The 17596-nt window shown below is 39.1% G+C and overlaps 2 protein-coding genes across 2 annotated transcripts; one reads left to right on the plus strand and one right to left on the minus strand.

The window, feature by feature from the left end:
• Positions 1-675: 675 nt before the first annotated feature.
• On the plus strand, positions 676-1617 carry LOC310650063 (olfactory receptor 6F1-like; the record flags this gene model as incomplete). Its single annotated transcript, XM_083378900.1, has 1 exon — positions 676-1617. The coding sequence occupies one exon, from the start codon at positions 676-678 to the stop codon at positions 1615-1617; it is 942 nt and encodes a 313-aa protein (XP_083235026.1).
• Positions 1618-7205: 5588 nt separating this feature from the next.
• On the minus strand, positions 7206-8156 carry LOC310650064 (olfactory receptor 6F1-like; the record flags this gene model as incomplete). The annotated part of the gene is made up of 1 exon (XM_083378901.1): positions 7206-8156. One exon carries the CDS (start codon positions 8154-8156, stop codon positions 7206-7208), a length of 951 nt encoding a protein of 316 aa, XP_083235027.1.
• Positions 8157-17596: the final 9440 nt, after the last annotated feature.

A 17596-nucleotide genomic window follows, 5' to 3' on the forward strand; every position in this document is an offset into this window, starting at 1 on the left:
ATGATTTCAATTCTGACTACATTATAGATATAGCTTTAAAAACAAGAAAATACCCTGTATTTTGTAATTTATTACTTGTCTCAAATTTATTCTACAATGTAGTGGTTACAAACCTTTCAAAGTGCCTTCCACCATAAATTCTAAAGCAATAGTAATGGGTATATATACAGAAATACTAACACAATAACATATATATACATTTGTCTGCATATTTATCTGTTGGTATGTATCATGTTTTGTCTGTTAGATTTGCAGTTTAGTGACTGAAGATCAAAATTGTGAATGAGGACATCAGACAATGGGAGAATATAAGTGGGAAAATCATTTTAGAATGGAGAATTTGCCCTAGATCAGAGTTTTATTTCAGATGGTAGAAGTACCTGTATACTATCTTTGGGATGCTATCAGAGAGGAAGGATGAATGTGACCCCAGTATTCAAATTCAAGAAAGAGGGGTTTTATTATTATTTTTAAAAGGATTTTATAATTGTAATCTTGTGCAGGTGAAATCAAACTTAGGGAAAATAAAAATCATGAAAAATTGATGTTTCAAGTATAGAATAAGTAACGTAGAATCATAGGGCTGAAAAGGACCTCAGAGATCTCAGAGAATGAAAGCCTGAATTCAATTAGTATGTTTTTTCTCCAGTTTCAGCAAAGACAAATAGAGGACAAATGGAAAAGACCAATGAAGGTGCCCAAAATGAATCAAAGGTTATGGAATTTATTCTTCTTGGCTTCCCTGGATCTCATTATCTAAAAATGTTCATCTTTATAATCTTTTTTATCATGTACTCTCTAACAGTTTTAGGAAATGTTGCCATTATCATTATCATAGCTACAAATCAACATCTCCATACTCCCATGTATTTCTTCCTTTGCAATCTCTCTTTTCTGGAAATGTGGTATACAACAGCATCTGTTCCAAAGACACTTGCCACCATTGTTGGATGGAATAGAACCATATCTTTCATTGGGTGCATTCTGCAGATGTACTTTGTTTTTGCTATGGGTTGCACAGAATACTTCCTGCTATCTGTCATGGCTTACGATCGATATTTGGCCGTATGTTATCCATTGCATTACACCACTATCATGAACTTTCATTTGTCTAGCATGCTAGCAGCTAGCTCTTGGGTCTGTGGATTCATTATTATTTCCGTGCCAGCTTTTCTGATCTCAAGATTGACCTTCTGTGGACCCAATGTGATTAATCACTTCTATTGCAACATTGATTCTTGGATTGTTCTGGCTTGCAGCAGCACCTATGATGTTGAAATGGCTGCCTTTATTATATCTATCTTTGTTATATTGGGATCCTGTGTCATAACTCTACTTTCCTACATTTATATAATCTCTACCATCCTGCGTATTCCTTCAGTCAAAGGACAGCAAAAAGCATTTTCTACATGTTCCTCCCATCTTGCTGTTGTCATCATTTGGTATGGTTCCACTATTTTTCTCTTTGTTAAGCCTTCTAAATGGACCTCTTTAGAAATGACCAAATTAGTGAACATTTTGAACACAGCTGTAACTCCCTTGCTGAATCCCTTTATTTACACGTTAAGGAACAAAGAAGTAAAGAAGGCATTTAGACATTCATTGCATTGGCATTAAAGAAAAATATATATTTGTTGGTTATAAAAAATAGGTTTTAGTATGAACAGTTTTTTTAAAGACTATCTATGGTGTGTCCTTGAAATTTATAAGTTTGTATATTTATGTAACTTCACTAAGCTATCCAAAGGAACAATGAACACTCAGGCATTGGTATTTTTGTAGTTACATTGAAAAAAATAAGGCATTTTCTGTTGTTTAATTGCTAGTTCTTTATTAGTCTTTAGCATGCACTTTCATTTGTGCCTCTCCTTCACTAGTTATAGGCACCTGTGAAAGAGAGATAAGTACTTTTCAGACCATTAGCATTTTGGTCTTTCATTTTCATTTTTTTACCATTTTATTTGCTTTTTCATACTTTCTTTCTTTCACCTTTCCAATTGACATACTGCATGATGAATATGCCAATTCAGTAGGATATGCATAATTCAGTAACATCATTTACTGCATGATGAATAAACCAATTCAGTAGGATACAGATGGAAAATTACATAAAGAAATAAGTTGAATTTCAAATTCAACTTACAGAAAGTAAAAGAAAATTTATCTAAGGAATAATACAATAATTTAAAGTGATAAAGCAAGGGACCATTTAGGGGCCACAAAGTCAAGCTATTCTCCAAAGTGCCTGAAGACGGGACAAGAAGCAATGGATAGAAACTAATCAAGGAGAGAAGCAACTTTGAACTAAGGAGAAATTTCCTGAGTGTAAGAAGAATTAACCAGTGGAACAACCTGCCTCCAACACTGGAAGTTTTTAAGAAGAGACTGGACAGCCATTTGTCTGAGATGGTATAGGGTTTCCTGCCTGACCTCCAAGGTCCCTTCCAACAACATCATCATCATCATCATCATCATCATCATCATCATCATCATCATCATTATTATTATTATTATTATTATTATTATTATTATTATTATTATTCACAGTCAGTCAAATGTTCAGACTGGATTTGGCATTTTTGTCTACCTATAGAGTCCTTACCAAGGATCTGGGATAGGCAGATGTGGATGTTTGATGGTATTATAGATATCGTCACAGGATGGAAGCAGTTCCCAATAAGGCCGCCTTTTGCAATTGATTAATGGTGAATTTGTCAATGCCAATGGTGTTCAAGTGGTGCTCCAGTTGTTTTGGGATTGCACCCAAGGCACCTATTACTATTGGTACTACCCTTGCTTGCTTTTGCCACAGTCTTTCTCTTTCTATTTGTAGGTCTTCGTATTTTGTTACCTTCTCCAGTTCTTTCTCATCTATTCTGCTGTCTTTCTTGTCTTTCTTATCAACAATTGTTAAGTCTGGGGTGTTATGTTGCAGGTGCTTGTCTGTTTGAATTCTGAAGTCCCAGAGCAGTTTAATTTTATCATTTTCTATGACATTCTCTATTTTATGATCCCACCAGTTCTTGCTTACAGGCAAATGATATTTCTTGCAGATCTTCCAATGCACCATTGTTGCTTTGTCATGCTGCTGCTTGTAATCAGTCTGTGTGATCTTCTTTCAGCATCTTATCAGGTGGTCCACTGTTTCTTCACCTTCTTTGCATAGGTGGCACTTACTGTCTGTTGCTGTCTTCTCAATTTTGACTTTGTCTGGATGGAGCAGGACCAGCTCCCTCATGAACAAAGCCTTCAGAGTATCAAAGGATATCTGACATACTGTAGACCATGCCAGTGGCTGACCAGGACGTGGCTTCATCATGGCCTGTTGGGTATGTAACAGGTCCGTAAGGGGTAAAGCTACTGCAGCAAACAATGGGATGAATTGCTGATAGAAATTGGCAAACCCCAGGAATCTCTGTAGCTGACAATGGGTCCTTGGCACCTGCCACTCTAGAACAGCCTTGACCTTATTGGGGTCCATCTCCACCCCTGCCTCTGATATCCGATAACCCAGGTAGTCCAATCAGGTCTGGTGGAACTTGCATTTGACAGTTTCACAAATAGCTGGGTCCTCAACAGCTTCTCCAACACCCGCCTCACCAACCTGACGTATTCCTCCATGGTGGTGGTATAAATGAGGATGTCGTCTAGCTACACAAGCACACCGCGGTATAGGTGTTCATTCAACATTTCATTAATGAGTTGCATGAACACTGTGGGGCCCCCCTGCAGTCCAAATGGCATGACCCGAAACTGATAACTGCCAAGTGGGCAATTGAACACCATCTTCCATTCATCCCCCTGCTTAATACAGACCATATAATATGCCTCCCACAAGTCCAACTTGGTGAATATCTTACCCTTTACCAGATGGGCCAGAAAGTCCTTCATCAGAGGAAGGGGATATATATGTTCAACACAGACACCATTAATGCCTCAGAAGTCCACACACAAATGGAGAGAACCATCCTTGAACAGGACCAGCACTGCAATCTGTGAGCAGGCTGGTTGGATGAAACCCCTGGCCAGGTTCTGGTTGATGTAGTGGCATAACTCCTCTATCCCTCTTGGTGCCATTGCATACATATGGGGCTTGGGCAGCTGTGCTCCTGGCACAATGTCAATGGTGCAGTCGGTTGGCCAGTGGGGTGGCAGGATGTCACATTCTCATTTTTTAAACACCTTGGCGTGGTTAGCAAACACAGCCAGGAAGCAGTTCTCTTGCCCTGTGCTGACCTGGCTTATCTTTGCCCCCCTGCCTTTTCCCTCAGACTCCCTGGGGTCTTGGGATGGTGGCCAGGGGCCAACCCCAATGCGTAGGTAACCAAGCTCCCACTAGATTGTTGGGCCCCACTTATCCAGCCATGCAAGCCCCAGAATTACAATCTCAGTCATGGAAGAAACTACAATGAATCGGAGGACCTCCCAATAAGCCCCCATCTCCATCCTTACAGGTTTTGTTACAAAAGTGATTGGAGCCCCCCCCCCCAAGAGGCACCCATCCACTTGTTTGAATTGGATCAGGTTAGGTAACTGCCTCACCCTGATCCTGACCTTGGCTACCACATCCTTACTGATGAGACAGCAGGTACAATGGGAGTCGATCAGGGCTCCCTGATAAATGGTTTCCATTTGTCCAACCAGGCTAATCCTAGAATCACAGCCTCAGTCATTTTTGGAGCCACCAGGAAGCAAATAAATTCCCAGTGCTCACCTATTTCTAGACATAGGGGATCCATTAATTGCTAAAGTCCCTCCCATCAGGGAGCCATCAGCTTGCTCAAACCTCACAGGTTTGGAGAGCAGTTTTGCTCATATGCCCAGTTTCATGGCAAATGTCAAGCTAATGATGCACCGGGAGCATCCAGAATCAATTACCACTTTTAAATCTACCTGTGTACCTGACTTAGGGATTATGAGCTTGGCAGGTAGCAAGAAAGGTGGGACATGTTGGGTCACCATCAGGTCATTCTCTCCTTCATCGACACTGTCAAAAGAGGGTAGAATGTGGGTGGATCCAGCCTGAGTTCTGGCATCCTCCTGTGTGGGGGATGTGACCTGGGCAATAGGTTCCTGCATCATCTGGTTGGATTTCTCTCCCTTTAGCTGCCATGCAGGTCTTTTTCTCACTACTGGTCCTGGTCTGTTCTGCTGTTGGGGGAAGGGGACTGGGCATTTCACTGCTCGATGACCGTTCTGTCCACATCAAAAACACTTAAATGCCAGGCCTACAGGTCGCCTGGGTCTTTCAGCCCTCACGGTAGCTGGAGATTTTCGTGGGGGTGATTGCCATTCAGGTTGTTCTCACCTCGGCTCAGCTTCACGGAGGAGAGACTTCTTATAGCAGGTGAGCTGAACATCTAATTTCACCACTGCCTGGTACCATTCATGCAGCTGGTCTGGCACAGCTCGGTAGATACATGCCTTAGAAAGGTGGTCATCTAACCCTTCTCTAAAAAGATGAATTATGGATTGCTCAGGCCATCTTTCTAACCAACCAGCCATATTTCGAAACCCCTGCACATATTCTAGGGCAGGCCGGCCATCTTGCTTTATCTTATGGATTTGTTCTTCCTCTTTGAGGGCAATGGAAGGATCCTCAAATCTTTCCCTCAGCTCCAGGAGGAAAATGTGGGGGTCCTCCAGCTCAGGGACCTGCTCATTATATAAATTGTTCAATCACTTGGATGCTTCTCCCTCTGGGCTGGATGCAATCACATTTACCATAGCACCTGGGTGAGGGTAGAGATGACCTCAGTGATTCAAATGAGAGCGTACTTGGTTGAGGAAGAAAATCAGTTTCTCCGGGTCCCCATCAAAGGTTGCTCTGAAGGATGGGCTCATTATTGGTTGCTGGGGCCCCCATTGCTGCTGGCCCCACCCTGGTTGTTGGTTAAATGGTTGCTGAGGCCCCCACTGCTGTTGTTGTGTCTCCAGTTGCTGCTGGCCCCACTCCGGTTGTTGATTTAATGGCTGCCAGTGCCCCCACAGCTGCTGGCCCCACTGCCCCTGTATATTCAGGGGTTGCACATTTGTGTCCTGCTGCTGCCATTCTTGCTGTTGTCCTCCCACCAGCTCCTGATCTCCAGGCTTCTGCACCACCCCCAGCTGTTGCAAGGCCTCTATTAGCTGGGGGAAGCTCAGAGGTTGTTGGTCTTTCACTAGTGGGGGTTCCCCAACCTCCCATAGCTGCAGAGGCCCCATGCTGAGGTCCTCTGTCTCTGTGTGTCTGGAGGGCCTGGCAGGGGATTCTTGGGGCTGGCAGACAGTCTGGTCTGCAGATGGGATTTTCCACTCACCCTGATTCTCAGTGGTAGATGGTCTGGCAGCTCTCCACCATTCTGCTCTTCGGGGCTCCGGCAATACAGTCTCAAGCCATGTGTAGTCTTCACTATAGTGGTTCCAGCCTGACAACCAGCTGACCTCTGCTAACTGCTTGGATTCTGCCCCCAAATGGGAGTTCTACAAAAATTCATCTTCCCACAGCATACTGTCAGTGAAATCCTGCCCTGCACTGTCAGCAGCTGCCAAATCTTCAGTTCTCAACCAATTCTCTGTTTCCATGATAAAGATTCTCCTCTGAATCTTTGCCAAATTCTCTCAAGGCCAGAGACAATGGCAGGTTGTTTGAAAGAATTTAGATTCTGGCATGATGTCATGGTTCCGATAAATGAGACAGTTCAAACAAAATGCAGGCATTGTTTATCTAAAAACTCTTAATAATGAAACAAAACATCGGCACTCATGGAGGGATGCCAGAATCTGAAATCTCCTCCCCCCAAACCCATCGTAACATACACAATTCCTGCCCTTATTTACATTTCATAAATCACATTATCTAATAAGTTTTGCATATGAAGTTTCACTTCCCATTCTGTACACAGGCTTTTCTTATCTTCTCAAAACATCAGGTTGACATCCCCCCCGGGGATTGAAAGCGAAGCAGTTAAAGTAACAGACTGTCTCTTATATTGTCAGTGCAAAAACATGTCAATGTTTGCAGCATTAACATTTAGATAGAAAATATGAATGGAAAAATATGCAAAAAGAAAAAAAAATGGTAAGAATAAACCTATTCTTCCCATTCTCTCCCAGCCTTGTTAAGTGAGTCACAGAGTGAGTATGGGTTTTTTAAACATTTATTTATTTCTAATGTTTTGAAACACAGAGTCTTTAGTCTTTTACATCAATGTATAATTGGTCAATCACCTGCAAAATACATTTTTCAAAATATCCCTGATGTCTTTGTTTCTTAATGTATAAATAAAAGGGTTCAGAAATGGGACCAAAATTATACTGAAAATTATACTGAAAACACTTACTAACTTGTTTTTTTGTAAATAAATCTCTTTAGAAGGCTTTACAAAGAGGAATATGGTGGAGCCATACCAAATGATCACAACAGCAAGGTGTGAAGAACATGTGGAAAAAGCTTTTTGTTGACCTTTGGTAGAAGGAATGCGCAAGATTGTGGAAATAATGTACATATAGGAAAGAAGGGTCATCATACAGGAGCCTATAATAACAATACTAGCTATGAAAAAAAATGTTAATTCAATGAAACGTGTATCTGTACATGAGAGTATGATCCAAGAATCAAGGTTGCAATAGAAATTGTTGATCACATTGGGCCCACAGAAAGACAACGTAGTAACCATGTATATAGGTATGGAAATAAGAAGGAAGCTCCCCAGCCAACATCCAAGAGCTACCTTACAAGATAGGTCGATAGTCATGATGGTGCTGTAATGCAAAGGATAACATATGGCCAAATATCTGTCATAAGCCATCACAGCTAATAGCAACTGTTCAGTGCATCCAAAAGAAAAAATGAAATATAACTGCAGAATGCAGCCAGAGAAAGAAATACTTCTGCTTCCCCCCAGGAGTATGGCAAGGATCTTGGGGATAGATGTTGTTGTGAACCATACTTCCAAGAAAGCAAGATTGTAAAGGAAAATGTACATGGGAGTGTGGAGGTGTTGATATGTTATTATGAGAAGGATGATGGAGAGATTCCCTAAGATGGTCAGAATGTAAATATTTAAAAAAAATATGAACATGAAGAGCTGAAAATATGGTGAGCCTGGAAAGCCTAGAAGAATAAATTCTGTAACCCTTGTGGCATTTAGTTGTTCATGGTTGAGTTCCTCCATCTGAAATGAAAAAAAAATGAACAGAAAATTTCACTGAAATGTAACAGTACTAATATTAATTTATGCTATAGCATCAGCACCAACAATATGAATTATTTTACAATATTACATTTTTTCTTTTCCTTCCGTTTTGAATCTCTTAATTTATCATTACCTATATTAGTGACTTTGATATGAGCATTAGAAAAATGATTTTTAGAAATATCAACAGAGCAATATTTGTTATCCCCTTCATGGATTACTGCCTTGTTGTGGCAAGAATCCCTCGGAAGAAATGGAGTAGCCTTCATAGTCAATAAAAGAATAGGAAAAGCAATCCTGGGATGCAATCCTCAAAATGTCAGAATGATCTCAGTTTGAATCCAAGGCAAACCATTCAATATCACAGAAGTTCAAGTCTATACCCCAACCACCAGTACTGAAGAGGATGAAATTTACCGGTTCTATGAAGCCTACAGCACCATATAGAACTAACACAAAAAAATGATGTCCTTATCATCATGGGGGATTGGAATGCTAAAGTAGGAAGCCAAAAGATACCCAGAATAACAGGCAAGTTTGGCCTTGGAGTACAAAATGAAGCAGGGCACAGGCTGATAGAATTTTGTCAAGAGAATATGATGGTCATAGCAAACACTCTTTTCCAACAACCCAAGAGACGGCTCTACACATGGACATCACCAGACGGTCAACACAGAAATCAGATTGACTATATGCTCTGCAGCCAAAGATGGAGAATCTCCATACAGTCAGTAAAACCAAGACGAGGAGCTGACTGTGGCTCAGACCATGAGCTTCTCGTTGCAAAATTTAGGCTTAAACTGAAGAAAGTAGGGGAAAGCACTAGGCCACTCAGGTATGAACTAAATCATATCCCTGACGAATATACAGTAGAGGTAACAAATAGATTTAAGGAATTAGGCCTCATAGACAGAGTCCCTCAAGAACTATGGACAGAGGTTCACAGCATTGTACAAGAAGTAGCAACTAAAACCATCCCAAAGAAAAAGAAATGCAAGAAAACAAAATGGCTGTTTGACGAAGCTTTGCAAATAGCTGAGAACAGGAGGGAAGTGAAAGGCAAGGGAGAAAAAGAAAGATACACCCAACTGAATGCAGAATTCCAGAGAAGAGCTAGAAGAGATAAGAATGCCTTCTTAAGTGAACAGTGCAAAGAAATAGAAGAAAACAATAGAAGAGGGAGGACCAGAGATCTCTTCAAGAAAATTGGAGAGATGAAGGGAACATTTCATGCAAAAATGGGCATGATAAAGGACCAAAATGGCAGGGACCTAACAGAGGCAGAAGAGATTAAGAAGAGGTGGCAAAATTACACAGAGGAAATATACAAGAATGAGCTTAACATCCCTGGTAACCATGATGAGGGGGTCACTGACCTTGAGCCAGACATCCTAGAATGTGAAGTGAAGAGGGCCTTATAAAAACTGAGCAACAACAAAGCTAGTGGAGGTGACAGTATTCCAGCTGAGCTATTCAAAATCTTAAAAGATGATGCAGTAAAAGTGCTACACACAATTTGCCAGCAAATTTTGAAAACTCAACAGTGGCCACAGGATTGGAGAAGATCAGTTTTCATTCCAATTTCAAAGAAAGGCAGTGCCAAAGAATGTTCAAACTATCACACCATTGCACTCATTTCTCATGCTAGTAAAGTTATGCTTAAAATCCTACAAGCTAGACTCCAGCAGCATGTGGATTGAGAACTACCAGAAGTAGAGGCAGGATTTCAAAGAGGCAGAGGAACTAGAGATCAAATTGCCAACATACGCTGCATCATGGAGAAAGCTAGGGAGTTCCAGAAAAACATCTACTTCTGTTTAATTGACTATGCTAAAGCCCTTGACTGTGTGGATCATAACAAACTGTGGCAAGTTCTTAAAGAGATGGGCGTACCAGACCATCTTATTTGTCTCTTGAGAAACATATATGTGGGCCAAGAAGCAACAGTGAGAACTGGACATGGAACCACTGATTGGTTCAAAATTGGGAAAGGAGTCCGGCAAGGCTGTATACTGTCGCCCTGCCTATTTAACTTATATGCAGACCACATCATGAGAAAGGCAGGGCTAGATGAATCAAAAGTTGGAATTAAGATTGCCGGAAGAAATATCAACAACCTAAGATATGCAGATGATACCACTCTAAAGGCAGAAAGTGAATAAGAACTAAAGAGCCTCTTGTTGCGAGTGAAGAAGGAGAGTGCAAAACTTGGGTTGAAACTTAACATTAAGAAAAGCAATATCATGGCATCCGGCCCTCTAAATTCCTGGCAAATAGATGGGGAAGAAATGGAGGTAGTGACAGATTTTATTTTCCTGGACTCCAAGATCACTGCAGATGGGAACTGTAGCCAAGAAATTAAAAAAACGCTTGCTCCTTGGGAGGAAAGCAATGGCAAATCTAGACAGCACACTAAAAAGCAGAGACATCACCCTGTCAACAAAAGTGTGTATAGTCAAGGTTATGGTCTTCCCAGTTTCAACCTATGGCAGTGAAAGCTGGACCATAAGAAAGACTGAGCGCCAAAGAGTTGAAGCCTTTGAACTATGGTGCTGGAGAAGACTCCTGCGAGTCTCTTGGATTGCAAGGCAATCAAACCGGTCAGTCCTAGAGGAGATGAACCCTGACTGCTCTTTAGAAGGCCAGATCCTGAAGCTAAAACTCAAATACTTTGGCCACCTAATGAGAAGGAAGGACTCACTGGAGAAGAGCCTAATGCTGGGAAAGATTGAGGGCAATAGAAGAAGGGGATGACAGAGAATGAGGTGGCTGGATAGAGTCACTGAAGCAGTAGGCGTGAGCTTAAATGAACTCCAGAAGATGGTAGAGGACAGGAAGGCCTGGAGGAATGTTGTCCATAGGGTCACGATGAGTCGGACACGACTTTGCAGCTAACAACAACAACAAAATGAATGAATGAATAAACTAAAATATATATGGAAAAAGTGATTAAAAAACAAGAACATAATATTAGGTCCCAAAATGTATTGGTAATTAGCTGTCCTTGCAAGGATTTATTGATTATTTAAGATTCTCTAAATCTAATCTCATTTTTTGCACTAGTATTGTTATACCCTGAAATATTTGAAAATGGATGGTGAATACATCCTTAAAAAAATTATAGGGCAATTCTGGGAGAATTGTGGGGCATATTTAATTATGAGGGAATGCAAATCTAATCCTGTCTTTTACAAAGTTTAGTATACAACAGAGAACAAAGAACAGCATGGAAATTGGGGGGGAAATGGCACTCATAATTCTTTCAATATCTCTGCCCAAAGTTAAATAAATTTTATAAGCAATTGTATTCAAAGGACTCAAAGAGGCAACAGCTAAGAAAATAAAAGTTACTTCAGAATTACCAATTCAATATCATTATTGTCATGTGCTAAGCCTTAATAAGACAGGAATCCATAGCGGACTATTCCCAGTATATTATTACATTTTGAAACTAGGTAAAATAATTACACAAATACAAACACAATATGTCAGTTTGTATCTTTCAGAAAATAAAAAAGCACTAATCAGCATAGTTTGATCTTGCCCATGTTGGAAAATTCCAAAAGTTCAGAGCAATTTCAGGCATTTCAGGCATTAACCTCAAACTGGATATTGCTTGCAATATTGCTTGAATGAAATATCAAAAAGAATTTCAGAATACTTCCATTAAAAGCCAAATAATGGCTCATTCAATTTTAGGTTTTTGTTTAGCTAGCGTAACTGCAGAAATAAGTATATTTCCTGCTCATCCTTATTTCCACCTAACAGTTATATGGAGCTTTGAAAACCAGCTATAGAAAACTTAATTTAGCTTAATTTTGTTTTTTTTTTTCTTTGTATTATTGTTCAGAAACCTGATTCACCTTTCCTCTATTGATAGGATATGTTGAAGTAAAAAAATATGGAAGGAAGGTGAAGAAAAGATAAATTAGATATTTAAATATAGATAAAAAATGTCAGTAGTGTTTTCTCTAATTTGAGAAATTGTATCTGCTTTAGAAAAATATAAGTGAAAATTCTCTATTAAATTAACTACAGCTAATAAGAAACTATAAAACTTAAGAAGAGAAAACCAGAAGATGCATTAGATGGGAAAAAAACATTATTATTATTATTACCGTAAGTTTATCTTATCTTCTTACAAAATCTTTAGTATATTTTAGCAGTAAAATGTCCTAATGATACCCTTCCCTGATTTTCTGAGTGAATCTCAATAATCCATAAAATAATATATCTATATTTAGTTTTGCATACTGATTTGTTGTTTTCTTTCTTCTATTTGCAGAACTTGAAATTTTCTTAGAGTTTTTTTAACAAGTGGAAAGCAAAAGTATCCAGAGATACTGGAATTGGTATGTTTTATGAAACTGGATTCTAATACGTTGATTGAAACTATTTTAAAAACATTCATGTCATGATTAATTTAATCCCAGTGGATAGATGTCTCTACTGGCAGTTTATTAACCCAAGCAAACCTTTTAGAGAGGAAAAAATACACAGAGAAAAGAATTTTGCTTACTCCATAAAAAATGAGAAAATTGAGGCATTATGAATTGTGATAGCAAAGTTGAACTTCCTGGTTAAAGTTTAAAACAAATAGGACTAGATTGTGATCAAATTCTTATAGTCCTGTCAATAGTTACGAATTAGCAATGGGTAATTGCAACTTTAATAATACTGGGTACTGGGTTATATTAGTATATACATTATCTGTAGAATGAACACTACTGCAGTCTCTCTCTCTCTGTGTGTGTGTGTGTGTGTGTGCGTGCAGGAGCAGGCAGAGTCAGAACTTCAGAACCAAGTCCTAAGTACATTTTGAGGGAGTTCATCATAAATTCAAAAGATAGCTAAGTGACTGGTTATAACTCAATAGCTGCCTGTATTAGCAGCTGGTTACAGGGGATCAAAAGAATGACCCTGAACCCTAAAGGGAAAAATGAAAGATGGAATCTGTAAAGTCGCGTGCTTCACATAGAGACGGACACAGAGCTGGGGTAAAGATGAGTTTATTCTGAACAGAACGAACTGGGGAAACAGGGAAGCCTGGCGTCTATTTGTACCTGCCCAGGTGGATGGCATCCAATCAGTTCAAACTTGGGCTTCCTGCCAGTGCAGGTGACAATGGGTGTAGATTCTGGCTTCCCACCAGGCTGACCATGCCTGGGGCTGTCAACAGCTTAAGTCATTAGGCTTAAGTCATTAGGCTCCGAACGGCCCCCCCGACCTTCGCTCCTTTCGGCGTGATCTCAAAACCTTTCTTTTTGAACAAGCTGGCCTGGTCTGATGGGTTGGGGCTGGGTTTTATAATTGGTTTTAATTTTAATATGTATTAATTTATTACGGGCATTGTAGTTTAATTACTTTTTAATTTTTGTATCCTGGTTTTTATTATGTATTGCCCTGTTCACCGCCCTGAGTCCTTTGGGAGAAGGGCGGTATACAAATTAAATTATTATTAAATTATTATTATCATCCTGAGTGAGCAGTCATCACCCGGAGCTGTCCAGCCCCTCTGCTGATCTGCACCATCAGCCTCCTGCTGTGCTGTCCTTTGTGTATGCTGGGAGGCATACACTGCAGAATCCTTTTTAACAATAGTTAAAAAGGATCCATTTTGGGAAAATAAACACTTTTGCAACTTGAAGGAGCTATATATTAAGAACTGTGGAAACTGACAGATTATAGCTCATATTCCTTCAAGTTGTGAACAGAAAACTGTGTCAAACACTACTCTTTTACTTTCAGAATTCAGAATATGAAAATAACAGAGTTGGAAAGGAGCTTGGAGAACTTCTAGTCCAACCCCTTGTTCAGGCAGGAAACCATATACAATTTCAGACAAATTATTATCTAATCTCTTGTTAAAAGCCTCCAGTATTGGAGCACCCACAATTTCGGGAGGCAAGTCATTTCACTGATTAATTCTTCTGATTGTCAAGAAATTTCTCCTTAGTTCTAGGTTGGTTCTCTCCTTGATTATTTTCCATCCATTGCTTCTTGTCTGCCTTCAAGTGCTTTGTGCAGTCCCTTAGATATTGGAATAATGCTATCATGTCACCCCTAGTCTTTCTTTTCACTAAACTAGACATATCTAATTCCTGAAACTGTGAACCACTGCATATGATTGATTCTGGAGGGAAACACACCCACAAAACAGACAAGTATACACACACAAATCAAATCAAAACAACAACAGCTAAGCCTGATGCCTTCATTATTTCTGAAATTTATACGCTGGTCATCTGAATGTTACAGTGGCATAATAAAAAGATAAAACAATTATCTTTTCTACACTAAGTTACGACATTACATAGTATCAGAATATTTATGATTTGTTTTACATCCATCAGGGCTGGCCTTGGTCAAACAAAACAATACAATACCATAGAGAAAAAAATGAAGATTTTGGGGTGAATTGCCTAGTTCATACTTAGTGACAAGATAAATTCACTCCTGCCCTTTTGAACACATAGCTCTCTGGAATGAGATTAGTTCCCACCCTTCTGACCTTCTGCAAGAGCTTGAAGACCTGAGTCTGCCAACTGGCCTGGAGCTCCACTAGGGGACCGTCACTCTAGATTGATTGATAACAACAGATCCCACCTTCCTCCCTACTCATAGCAATAGCACTGAGACTTAAGTTACAAGCCTCTGGTCTCAGAGGTCTCTTCCAGAGAACCTAGCCCATGGGTCAGCAACCTGAAACAGTGAAAGAGCCACTCAGAACCGGTTCCCTCACAAAAGGAAAAACTGGGAGCCACAAAAATGTGCATACATGCGTGCATGCGCAGAACAGGGTTTGACTGAAGAGTGGAGCCAAGGTGAGATATGCACCTACCCTGCATATTTGAATAGATTGGTTGAACGTTTTTAGTCCCACTTTTTTTTTTTGGACTGCACATGGCAGAGGACTGGGAGCTGCAGGAGATGGCTAAAAGAGCTGCATGGAGCTCCGGAGCCATGGGTTGCAGACCTGTGACCGAGCCCATTGATTTTAATGGGAAAGTTAGTCCCCCAGATATTCTAATCCTATGTAATACAGAACTTAAAGGGATGTCCGGTTCCTGCAAGCAGCAAAGCAGTTGAGAGGCTCTGGACTCTGAGCTGTCCAGCTGAGTTTATTCCTATAAGGGGATCCTAAATGGGCCAGAGGCCACCCTGAAGAGGTGGCAATGAAGGAAGGAAGTCCCAGGGACCTAGAAGAGATGGCAGTCGACCTGATTAATCCAGGAGAAGCCTTCCAGAAACCAACAGGAGAAAGGCTGGCTTAACTTCAGAGTCCAGCCACAGTTGCAAGCAACGGAAGTCAAAAGCACTAATTTAAGTTGATCGTAAACAGTGTGATTGAATCTGGGTAAGAGCATTGATTTTCTCTATCCTACCTACTTTCCTGAAGGGGAGAAACTCCCAAGAAGCAAAAAAAAAAAAAAAAAAGCCTCCAAAACTGAAAGGGGGGGTGCCCCTACCTTTCGGATGTGGTGAATCTTAACCTTCCAAGGAGGAACAAAATCTGAAAAATGAACTAGTGATGACACCCACTGGTGGATGAGGATAATGACAGTCAAGGTAAAACCAGGGGAAAAAAATAATCTTGCCTGTGACCTTCAAAGTACAGCTGTGTAGATAAAGTGAGACTTGCAAACCTGAGAGAACAAAAACAGAACAAGAACAATTCTGACTTCAAAGCTATTTCCAAAGTGGGGGAAAAAAAATCTGGATTTTTGGCCATCATGGAAAATCAGAGATTTATAGGAAGTATTTATCAAGAAAAAATGAATATTTTTCATGTAGAACTGCAACTAATTCAAAGAACAATGATCTCAAATCACAAAGAAAATCAGAATAACTTTGAAAGTATAAGTCAACTTATTTCCAATTTAAGCTTATACCAAAAAAAAAAAAATCCTCAGGAAAATACAGCAGAGAAGGAATAGACAAAAAAAAAGACTGAACATAAATTCGAGGATAAAGACTTGAAGATGGAATTCAACAAAACAAAGGAGTATGATCTAATCCAAGTGAGAAAAAAAATACAAGAAATACTAGATTTTTCAACACTACAAAATAAATTGAAGGACAAGAAAAAAGACTGGATAAAACATTCTGCAGAAATATCAGGAAAAACACCAGAACCAGAGAGGCAAAAAGTGACAACAGAAGCAAAGAGAAAAAGAAGGAAAAAAATTCCTAATAAAAAGCAGTGGGTAAATGCCCCTAACAAAGATATTGATTTATCTTTTATATATACAGCAACATTTATAAACATATGGAAAAACCTTTTGATTCAACAAAATACACTGATTAAGAAAGATATTGGGCAAAGGGAAAAGACTAAGATGGAAACCAAGAAAATAGGTGATGGGACTTATCAGAGAGAATAGTTAAAAAAGAAACATTTGTTTGAATATGGTTAAAGAAATAGAAAATTTTTGGAATATATTATTTTAAGAAGGATGGATTCTCTAAACAATATAGTCTGCTTTCTTCTCTTTTGTGTTCTTTTTCTTGCTATGAGTAACATAAAAAAGTTGAAATGAAGGAAATGTTTTAGATACGTAAACGTGACTGAATGTAAGAATTTTTTTTAAAAAATGAGTAAGAGTTAGAAGACTAGATGACTAGATGTATTGAATGGAATGTTTAAAGATTAAATATATTCTTAATTATGGTTAAAAAGAATAAGAAACTAAGGAAATAAATATATATTAGCCTAGGAGGGATAGATATTTTAAATATTATGTTATTTCTTATGTTTCTTTATTCTTTATTCTTTTTTTCTCCTTCCCTTCCCTTTCCTTTTTTTTCTAATTTCTTTTCATTGTTTTATTTATTTCTTAAGAAATGTAAAAATGTGAGATGGCTTATATGGAAAAAATAGAGTTAAATTTGTAAGTGTAAATGTAATTACCTTTTGAGAAAATCTTCACCACCCAGAATATCTAGAATTAAAATAAGGATTGTAATAGGATTTATGATGAAGCAATCAGAATGATTGAAAAAAACCTGTACATTTAATTGTTATTTATCAAAATAATAAGAATTGTATCAATCCAATGCTTGCAAAAGAGGTTATTTTGGAGAAAGAGGAAATCAACTAAAATTAATATGTGGAATATGGATTATAGAAATTAATTGTTAATGTTCCTTTTACAAATGTAACCCAGACAACGCACTGTTCACCACTTATTGAGTGGAAAAAAATCAATAAAATATATTAAAAAAGAACTTTGAAGAATAACATTAAGACCTTAAATCATGAGTGATATGTCATGATGTATCACAACTCTCTTTTTTTGCATTGTCGGAGTTGGGGTGGGCACAGCCTCCACATGATGCAACTGGCTCCTGGGCCAGCAGTTTGACCCCCCTGCCTTAAATTGTACCTAGTGCAATTATGAGGGATAGATTAGGTAAAA

The sequence above is a fragment of the Vipera ursinii genome (assembly GCF_947247035.1).
Source record: "Vipera ursinii genome assembly, chromosome: Z".
Classification (NCBI taxonomy): Eukaryota; Metazoa; Chordata; class Lepidosauria; order Squamata; family Viperidae; genus Vipera; species Vipera ursinii.